This window comes from Cherax quadricarinatus, chromosome 3 (genome assembly GCF_038502225.1).
Source record: "Cherax quadricarinatus isolate ZL_2023a chromosome 3, ASM3850222v1, whole genome shotgun sequence".
NCBI lineage: Eukaryota > Metazoa > Arthropoda > Malacostraca > Decapoda > Parastacidae > Cherax > Cherax quadricarinatus.
In genome coordinates this window covers 33,882,646-33,893,383 of record NC_091294.1, presented here as the reverse complement: position 1 = coordinate 33,893,383, position 10,738 = coordinate 33,882,646, and the positions used below count along the sequence as shown (strand labels likewise).

Sequence of the window (10,738 nt, the reverse complement as noted above, 5' to 3'; positions counted from 1 at the left end):
CAGAGGGGTAACAGGTAAATAGTGAGGCAGACAGGCTGTGGTATGACTTACCGTAAGGGAATGGGGAGGCAGATACACTAGCAGACAGACAGAAGACAGGAAGACGAATAGGAAGATAGGCAAGCAGGTAGAAAGACAGGTAGACAAATTGGAAAGCAAATTGGTAGAGAGAAAAGGAGACAGACAGACAGGACAATTGCTTAACAAGTAAGGGCACTCAATTCCCTTAAATACAATCATGTGTTAAACACACACACACACACACACACACACACACACACACACACACACACACTCGAGGGCAGAGCTAGAAATTGAAGACGCAGATTAGTCACAGGGATGTCATGACGTATTTCCTCAGCCTGGGGGTAATCAGGAAGTGGAATGACCCAGACGAAGAAGCAGTGGAGGCAGGCTCCACACATAGCTTTAGGAACAGGTATAAAATGGCCCCCACGCGGCGGCTAAGAGGGAGTATGCTCAGCAGGTGGCGAGAGGGAGGTCCGTGGGGGCGGCGGGGTGAGAATCGACCCCAGCAACTTCGAGTAGGCGAGTGCAAATAGGTGAGTACTCAAGGGGACTGATTCCATCACAGACGCGCATACACACACACACACACACACACACACACACACACACACACACACACACACACACACACACACACACACACACACACACACACACACACACACCCAGCCACACGGTGGTACAACACCTCAGTTCTCTCTGAGAAACGGTGGCGAGCGGAGCATCGCTACCCGCCTCCTGTTCATTCATCACTGGGCCCAACACCAGTCACTCCTGAGACTGCACAACACCGTCCATATGCAACACCTCTCTATTGCAACGCTTTCCACGGATTATACATGCCAATGTTGATGCGTAATCGTCGAGGAGTATAATTCTGAGTGATCAATTCTTGCGTATATTGAGTTTCATACTTACGTTCGTGGTGAATTTGTGTTTCAACGGGGATAAAGAATTTTGTGTGAAAAGTTGTGTGTTTGTGGATACAAATATCCTGAGAATAAAAGCTGAGGCACGCTAGGGATTGAGTTGCAATTCCTTCTTGTATATGTGTGGAAAAAAATAAAACGAGGAACACTGTCGGGGGACGACAAATAAAACTGAAATCCCCAGTCCCTAGTTCACGTGTCTGGGGAAAAATCTTACACTCGAGATAAATCCCCAGCGTGCAGCCTCTAGCACAGTCCTCAGCTGTGTTGGAATCCAACGCCTGTGTTATCCATCCATCTATCAACTCATCCACTCATCAGTCCAGTCAACTGTCGCTGGACGCAATCCTGAATGTGCTGGGAATTTCTTAGGGATTATGGTTATCCCTAGAGTGCGTTGGGGGATTCCTGGGATGTTCGTCCACTCCCTCTGCTGACAACATACAGGAAAATGAGGTGAGGTTAATCTCTTAACGTAAGTTATGATAGAGGATTTACATAAATTTCTAATTTGTTTCAGAATATATATATATATATATATATATATATATATATATATATATATATATATATATATATATATATATATATATATTATGACAAGCCATTGAAGTCAAAAATCATTATTATTATTATTATTATAATATTCACGGAGGAGCGCTAAACCCACAAAGACCACACAGCACTGGGGGAAAAAAGGAACTAATTAGGTTTTGATCCGAGGGCGGGAAGAGCAGCTTAAAAGAAGGAGGCTTCCCCCCCCCCTTTCCCGTCTTGAAGGCTCAAGGCGGAAGAAGAATTATGGGGAACAACGAGAGGCTGCGGGTGTTGATCTGAGGTATCGGAGCTGCTCCCCCCTCCCCCATTCATTCTTCGTGCGTTATATGGTCCCCTACGGGTGAAGCGCTTCCCCCATGGATACAACAAATTAGTAACAAAACTGTGATGCATCCGACTCTCAAGGCGTAATACAGCTGCTGTATCATGACATCAATAATACATCAGCTGTATCATAACATCAACAATGCATCAATATTATCACATCAGCAACAATCATCAACATTATTATAACATCAACAATATGTTAACATTATCATAACATCAACTGAATAATGTCAATAATACATGAACATTAATAACAACAATAATAATAATAATAATAATAATAATAATAATAATAATAATAATAATAATAATAATAATAATAATAATAATAATATCTTTATTTACTACAAGTACATGTACAAGGTATACAGTCCTAGCTGACATCAATGACATACTACTATATAGCTGACATCAATGACATACTACTATATAGCTGACATCAATGACATACTACTATATAGCTGACATCAATGACATACTACTATATAGCTGACATCAATGACATACTACTATATAGAAAGCCGCTTGTTACGCAGAGCACTTCAGGTAAATTAGATAAATTTTGTCCCAGGATGCGACCCACACAAACAACCAGGTACCTGTTTTACTGAAAGATGAAGAGGGACAGCAGGTGTCTTAAGGAAAAACGTCCTAATGTTTCCACCCGTACCGTGGATCGACCACCGGACCTCAGTGTGTGAGCTGAGTGCCCTAGCAATCGAGCTACGGGGTCCCACCCATAGCATCAATAACATCACATCAACAATACATCAACTAAATCCAAACATCAAATACTAAGCCAAAATTTTGGACTTTAATGGGTCATTCTAGGATCAGTCTAGGATTTCCTAGCCACTAGATTCATCCTAAGATAAATCTAGGATAACGAAGCCTGGTCTCAGACCGAGCCGCGGGGGGCGATGACCCCCGATATTCTCTCCAGGTATTCCCATCCTTTGCTTCGTCCTGGCATAAATCTCCATAATGTGAATCATTAAGTAGATTTATCCATATATTCACGAATTTTTTCGAAAAATTATTGAGGCAATGTTTGTGTCTAGAGCTTTAATAAGTGATACTTCTGTCTTCGTAGAGCTTTATCAAGTCATAACTCGCTCTGTGTCGAGCTTTACCAAACCATTTGCTTGGTAAAGTTTGAGTGTAGAGCTTTATTAAGTCATTTTTTTTCATTCTGTGTAGAGCTTTATCAAGTCATACTGCGTCATGTTCAAAGCTTCATCAGGTCACATTTCGCTCTAGGTAGAGAGTTATCGTCATACATCGCTGAGTTCAGAGCTTTAATTAGTCATTCTCTGTTGTGTATAAAGCTTTATCGAGTCATATTTAGATAAATCAGTATAAATTCATTCTTCACTGTGCAGAGCTTTATCGAGTCATTCTTGTCTGTGTGTAGAGCTTTATCAAGTCATTCTTTACTCTGTTTAAAGCATCATTAAATTACGCTTCGCTGCGTGTAGAGAGTAATCATGTCACTCTTCGCTCTACGAAGACCTTTATAAAGTCATATTTCGCTCTGTGTAGAGCTTTATCAAGTCGTACTTTGCTCTGTCACTGTTACTATGTTCTTCGAAATGTCACTGTTACTATGTGTTCGAAATGTAACTGGTACAAAACATCGACACTAAGGAAAAAAAGAGAGCACAAATGCAATGTGCTGCTATCCCTTTATTTTTTAGACAACGTTTCGCTCCCACACAATGGGCTTTATCAAGTCATAAACAGATCTGTTTCTGAGCTAATAAAGCCCACTGCTGTGGGGGAGAGACGTTGTCAATAAAGGATCACATTAATCAGTCTTCTCTCTCTCTCTCTCTCCGAAGTGACGATGCAATTTGCATTTAGCCCGTAGGCTCCGCGGTAGTCTGCGTGCAGTGTCATCTGCCTGACCACTAGTGGCATGCAGGTTGCAGGCTCCACACGGCCGTTGTTATGCACATGGTGTATGTATGCGATGACCTCGGCCTCAACTCTCGGGTTATATCTGTGTGATCTATAAGCAGAAACTCCCTTCCCCCCCTTCCTCACATACACATACGCGCCACATACTCGCTAAATTGCTATGCAATAAAGCTCAGATTGCAGCAGCAGCGGCATGCATTATGGCACATAGCAGGTTGCACACGGGTCGTTACAGCCATTGAACATCTTACTGGACCAGTATGTCCAAGGATAGTTAGCATACTGCCTCACAGTTTACTTCTTGTGACTAGTCTCAGCGATAGTATACCAGTATGATTACACTAGATCATACCACCTGGACGGTACGTCACTTGCAGGAAAATCTGCTTCGTGGTATTCGTGATAGGAGAAAAAAAAGAATATATATATATATATATATATATATATATATATATATATATATATATATATATATATATATATATATATATTAGGACTAACTTGCCTCAGTGACAGTGTGACTTGAAGCTTATTATTTTTTTTAAGAGAAATTTAACTTGTCTCATTGACAGTATACGTCACATCGTTCCTCTTATTAGCAGAGTGCTGCTAGTTCTCTCTTGGATAGCTGTTGTCGAAACCATATTTACGTCTCTGTTCATTAAGTCATCTTAGGATACTGCTAGGTGGTGATCTCTGTTGTTTTAGTTGAGGTGTGAAAGTTGGGGTAGGCTAGTGGATGCTGATCTGTTTCTTGTAATAGTATGGTTGGTAGATAGGAACCGTGCTGTCAGCAACCAGGCAGGGAGGTACTACCGCGCTGTCAGCAACCAGGCAGGGAGGTACTACCGTGCTGTCAGTAACCATCCGGGCAGGCACTACCGTGCTATCAGCAACCATCCGGCTGATCGAGCACTTGCAGGAGACAATGTTTCAATTTGTCTTGTAAACTTATCCCCACGTCCGGCAATACTTTTTGTCATGTGCTGGTATATAGCAGGCTGGAGAGAATTCCACCGCGGATGTTGACGCAGTACTCTCTTACTGTTCCCATGGCACCTCTCCCAGTTTCACTGGATTTTTTTCCTCACTGCCTCACATATTTCTCACACTGCCTCACACATTTCTACTATGTATATGTACTAGTAATCTCTCTCTCTCTCTCTCTCTCTCTCTCTCTCTCTCTCTCTCTCTCTCTCTCTCTCTCTCTCTCTCTCTCTCTCTCTCTCTCTCTCTCTCTCTCTCTCTCTCTTCTCCGTTCCAAAGAAAACGGCAGAAAAAATCCAAATGCTTTGAGATGTTTCCACTAGTTTAAATATTTTGCCGAGTCTGTGGAGGCAGCAAACGACCACCGAACACTTTCCAGCTCTGCTCTCTTCTGTTTTGACAGGCGCTGTTAGCACAGCACAATAATCGAATCGCGAGAGCGTCTATGTTCATAATCTATTTTTGGATAACTATCTAATTAGAAGGAATAATTCATTTCGTCCTTTGTATGCTTTCCCAGCGCATTTATAGTCGCTCTGTAATACAGAGATCACAACCACGGCACATAAAAGTGTAATCTCATCGATACTTTTGCTGAAGTCTACGTGAAGACTGATTTGGGGGCCCCCGAGGCCCGGTCCCAGACCAAGTCTTCTTGTTGATGGTTAGCAGGGAGTTCTGGTTAGCAGTAATCTAAAACCAAGACAACAGTGCATAAGTGTTCGCAATAAAGCGAACAGAATCCTTGGCTTCATATCAAGGAGTATAATAGGAGTCCTCAGGTTGTTCTTCAACTCTATAAGTGAAGATTGAGACACTTATGCAACATATAGGAATCTTTAGTGAAGAAACGTTTCGCCACACAGTGGCATCATCAGTCCAATATAAAGCAGAAAGGTGTAAGGAGGGAGTATGAGGGAATGAGTCCCTCAGCCTGGAGTCGATGTGTTCAGTCCATCAATCTTGTAGAAAGTACAGCATATTGTCGTAGAAGTGGCTTGTGCACAGTAGTCAGGTGAGTCGAAGCAGGAGGAGGCGGGATCATTGATGCAAGGAATTCTTCAACACTTGTCCAACCTTAGAACGAAGACCTACTTACACTAGTGGATGGTTTCACTGTGATCCCGCCTCATCCTGCTCCGACTCACCCGACTACAGTATATAAGCCACATCTACGGCCCTCTGCTGTACTTTCTACAATGGACTGAACACATCGATTCCAGGCTGAGGGACTGATTACCTCAAACTCCTCCTCTCCTTACACATTTCTGCTTGATATTGGACTGATGAAGTCACTGTGTGGCTAAACGTTTCATCAATAAAGATTCCCATATGTTGCATAAGTGTCTCAATCTTCAACTTGTCGGTTTTAAACCATTTATCACAACTCTATATATCTTCGGTTAGGCCTCATTTAGATAATGCTGCACAGTTCTGGTCACCGTATTGTAGAAAGGATATAAATGCACTGGAAAACGTACAAAGGATGACAAAGTTGATCTCATGTATCAGAAATCTTCCCTATGAGGATAGACTGAGGACCCTGAATCTGCACTCTCTAGAAAGGCGTAGAATTACGGGGAATGTAAATAGCGTGCTAAAAATATCTAGCCAAGACAGGGCTCGCAGCAATAGTTTTAAGTTAGAAAAATTCAAATTCAGGAAGGATATAGGAAAGCACTGGTTTGGTAATAGAGTTGTGGATGAGTGGAGCAAACTCCCGAGTACCGTCATAGAAGCTAAAATGTTGTGTAGTTTTAAAAACAGGTTAGATAAATACTTGAGTTAGTGTGGGTGGGTGTGAGTTTGACCTGACTAGCTTGTGCTAATAGGTCTGATTCCGTGCTCCTTCCTTGAGTAGATGTGACCTGACCTGACTAGGTGGGTCATTGGTTTAAGCCGGGAGATGACTTAGACCTGTCTCGCATGGGCCAGTAGGCCTGCTGCAGTTGATGCTAGCCCCACGTAGCCCAACGTATGCAGAACAGACCGGCTGATCAGGAACTAATCATGCTTCCTTTTAAAGACAGCTAGGATGGATAAAAATGCAGTATAACCTTGGGATCCCTGGCAATTATACAGCATTGCTAAATCTAAGGCAGTGTTGCATTACATTCCAGTTCACACTTCAAGATAGGTGCCAAGAAGAATACCGTCGCTTTTCCCAAACCCGAGTATCTTCCATTTCCCAGGTCTGGGAAAGGACATCGGGCCTTAGGCCAGGCTTCGTAAAAGGCACTCTCGACACCAGACACAGCTATAGAAGAAGATAGATTATCATCATCGTGAAAGAAGAAAGGTTTAGGAGTAAACAGCACACTGAACATATCACCTGTCTCATACCAAACGTCTCATATATACTGCATCTCATACAAACTGTATCTCATAAAAACTGTATATCAAATATACTGCATAAGTTCAGGGGCCTTCAGGAACTGTTACAATGAATCCATTAACACTTAATACACGACGTATGAGCTTGAAACCCATACGTTATAAAGAATGTAAAAAAGATCCTGAAAAATATTTCTAAGCGATTGAAACTCAAATTTCCTATCGTGGACTGAGCTTCTCATCGTCCTCACTATGAGACCCGCGAGTGTAACCACCCCGACCACTTGTCCACTCTCAGAAGCTTGAGAGGCTGGAGCTGTTGGTAATTAGACAGGAAACGAAGCTGAAATGTCTGACTAGCAAAACTGGAGTGAGATGGACCAGAGAGGAGATAACTGAGATGTACAAAATACAAGGTGATACAGAGTGGATTAGGACGCAGGCTATCTGAGATGCTTGGAAGAACCAGGGGAGATAGGTAGCACGGAAGAAACAGGAGATATAGGCAGCACTGAGGAACCAGAGGACATTAGGTAGCAAGAAGGAACCAGGGAAGATCTGTAGTTGTGACGAACCTGGGGAGACAGGCACCACTGAGGAACGAGGGGAGATAGGCACCACTTAAGAACCCGGAGAGAGAAGCACCAGTGAGGAACCATGGGAAATAAATAGTAGCGAGGAACCAGGGGCATAGCTACCTTTTTTAACTGAATGAAGCTGAATAAATTCGCAGTGCGCTGTTACACTATTCTATATGATAATTACACAGTGGCAAGAAAAGCTAGTAACTGTCAGGTAATTTCCCCAACAAACGCGCGTCTGTCAAATTAAAAATTAGCTCTTAGGAACCTAAGCAAGAGGACGCTGACTACACTATATATACGGCACATGTCAGACCCATATTAAAGAATGTGGCAACATTATGGAACGTCCTGCTGAACAAGCCTTTCATGAAACTGGAGAAAGAGCACAGGTTTACAACAATACTGGACCTGGATTTAATATATGTGAACTATGGGAAGACACTAAAAGAGCTAAACCTGGTGACACTGGAGGACAGAGGGACTGGTGTGATATGATAAAGACATACAAAACTCTGAGAGAAAGTCCTAAGGATGTTAAGAAGTATTTCTTCAGCCATAGGGTAGTGTGGAAGTGGAACGACCTGGATAGTGGAATGGTAGAGGCTGGATCCATACACAGCTCTAAGGAAAGGTACGACAAGGCTCTCGAAGTTAGGAGAGAGTGAACCCAGTAGAGGCCAGTGAGGAGGTGGGACCAGGAGCTGACATTCTACTCTTTCTGCAACCACATATACGTACACACACCCACACAAACCCACACACACGCACACACATATATATATACATACACACACACATACATGACTGACGTGTGTACATCGCTGAAAGCGGTGGGAAAAGATGTCTTGGTTAACCTTTCGTCCGGTGGTTAAATATTTACAAATTGCGATTTTCACACACCCTCTTTTCCCCTCTCCCTCTCCAGTTTCCTCTACTTTACCCCTCTCCCACTCCAGACTCCACTCCTTTAGCCCTCTCACTCTCCAGACCCCTCTCCCGGTCTTACCATCCATTTAATATATTACATGTGTATGCAAAACAACCACGGGAGGAATTGAATGATAGCTCCAGGCTTTTCCTGTTGCAACCAACACATCATCAGGCGCTTGCAATGTTGCAAAAATGAGTAGGAAGTCCAAGCAGATTAGTTGAGGGGAACGTTTTAGCTCCCAGAGTGTTGGAATGCAACAGAAGAACGTAGATTACGTTTGTTCCAACAGTATAACCGTGGTATGGAAAATCCAAGCAGCAGGTTGCTGATGCATCCAGTTTTGTCAAAACAGCTCCCTCTCCTTCGTTGCTCTCTCTCTATCTCTCCTTTTCCCTTAATAATTGTCTCACTTTCATCCCCCATTCGTTCATTCTCATTTCTTCTTATTTCTTATATTCTTCACACAGCAACTCATTCTTTTCTTCTTTCTCGTATTTTCCTTCTGATTTCCATTTCTCTCCGTTCATCTCTTGCTCTTTTCCCTTGTCTTCTCTGTTTCCACCTCTTCCCTTCCTCGTTACTTCTCCTCTTGTTCCTCCTCTTTTCCCTTTCTTTTTATATCCTTTACTTCCCATCATTCACACCTACCTTCCATATTCTCCTCCATATATATAACTCTCATCTCAAGCAGGCAAGACCTGCCCAGGTTACGAGGTGAAGCAGGCAGGACCTGCCCAGGTTACGAGGTGAAGCAGGCAGGACCTGCCCAGGTTACGAGGTGAAGCAGGCAGGACCTGCCCAGGTGACGAGGTGAAGCAGGCAAGACCTGTGCAGGTGACGAGGTGAAGCAGGCAGGACCTGCCCAGGTGACGAGGTGAAGCAGGCAGGACCTGCCCAGGTGACGAGGTGAAGCAGGCAGGACCTGCCCAGGTGACGAGGTGAAGCAGGCAGGACCTGCCCAGGTGACGAGGTGAAGCAGGAAGGCCCTGCCCTGGTGACAAGGTGAAACAGGGACCCCCTGCCTAGGTGACGAAGTGTAACAAGGGGGGTCCTGTTCAGGTGATGAAGTGAAGAAAGGAGCTCTGCTTGGGTGGCGAGGGGATGCCACTGCACCCTCTAAACTCTACAAGAGCTCGTCACGTTCCTCTAGACTCTACAAAATGTCGTCACGTTCCTCTAAACTCTATAAAAGGTCGTCACGTTCCTCTAGACTCTACAAAATGTCGTCACGTTCCTCTAAACTCTATAAAAGGTCGTCACGTTCCTCTAGACTCTACAAAATGTCGTCACGTTCCTCTAAACTCTATAAAAGATCGTCACGTTCCTCTAGACTCTACAAAATATCGTCACGTTCCTCTAAACTCTATAAAAGGTCGTCACGTTCCTCTAGACTCTACAAAATGTCGTCACGTTCCTCTAAACTCTATAAAAGGTCGTCACGTTCCTCTAGACTCTACAAAATGCCGCCATGTTCCTCTAAACTCTATAAAAGGTCGTCACGTTCCTCTAGACTCTACAAAATGTCGTCACGTTCCTCTAAACTCTATAAAAGGTCGTCACATTCCTCTAGACTCTACAAAATGTCGTCACGTTCCTCTAAACTCTATAAAAGGTCGTCACGTTCCTCTAGACTCTACAAAATGTCGTCACGTTCCTCTAAACTCTATAAAAGGTCGTCACGTTCCTCTAGACTCTACAAAATGTCGTCACGTTCCTCTAAACTCTATAAAAGGTCGTCACGTTCCTCTAGACTCTACAAAATGTCGTCACGTTCCTCTAAACTCTATAAAAGGTCGTCACGTTCCTCTAGACTACAAAATATCGTCACGTTCCTCTAAACTCTATAAAAGGTCGTCACGTTCCTCTAGACTCTACAAAATGTCGTCACGTTCCTCTAAACTCTATAAAAGGTCGTCACGTTCCTCTAGACTCTACAAAATGTCGCCACGTTCCTCTAAACTCTATAAAAGGTCGTCACGTTCCTCTAGACTCTACAAAATGTCGTCACGTTCTTCTAAACTCTATAAAAGGTCGTCACGTTCCTCTAGACTCTACAAAATGTCGTCACGTTCCTCTAAACTCTATAAAAGGTCGTCACGTTCCTCTAGACTCTACAAAATGTCGTCACGTTCCTCTAA

The 10,738-nt window shown here is 43.3% G+C and overlaps 1 protein-coding gene across 1 annotated transcript in view; it reads left to right on the top strand.

Moving 5' to 3' along the window:
• Positions 1 to 741: 741 nt before the first annotated feature.
• The window catches only part of net, a 77,547-nt gene continuing 67,550 nt past the window's right edge, over positions 742 to 10,738 (top strand). The window contains exon 1 of the mRNA XM_053801421.2: positions 742 to 1,415. Within this exon, the coding sequence (XP_053657396.1) occupies positions 1,411 to 1,415 (5 nt within the window). The 5' untranslated portion in view covers positions 742 to 1,410. The remainder of the gene's footprint in view (positions 1,416 to 10,738) is intronic.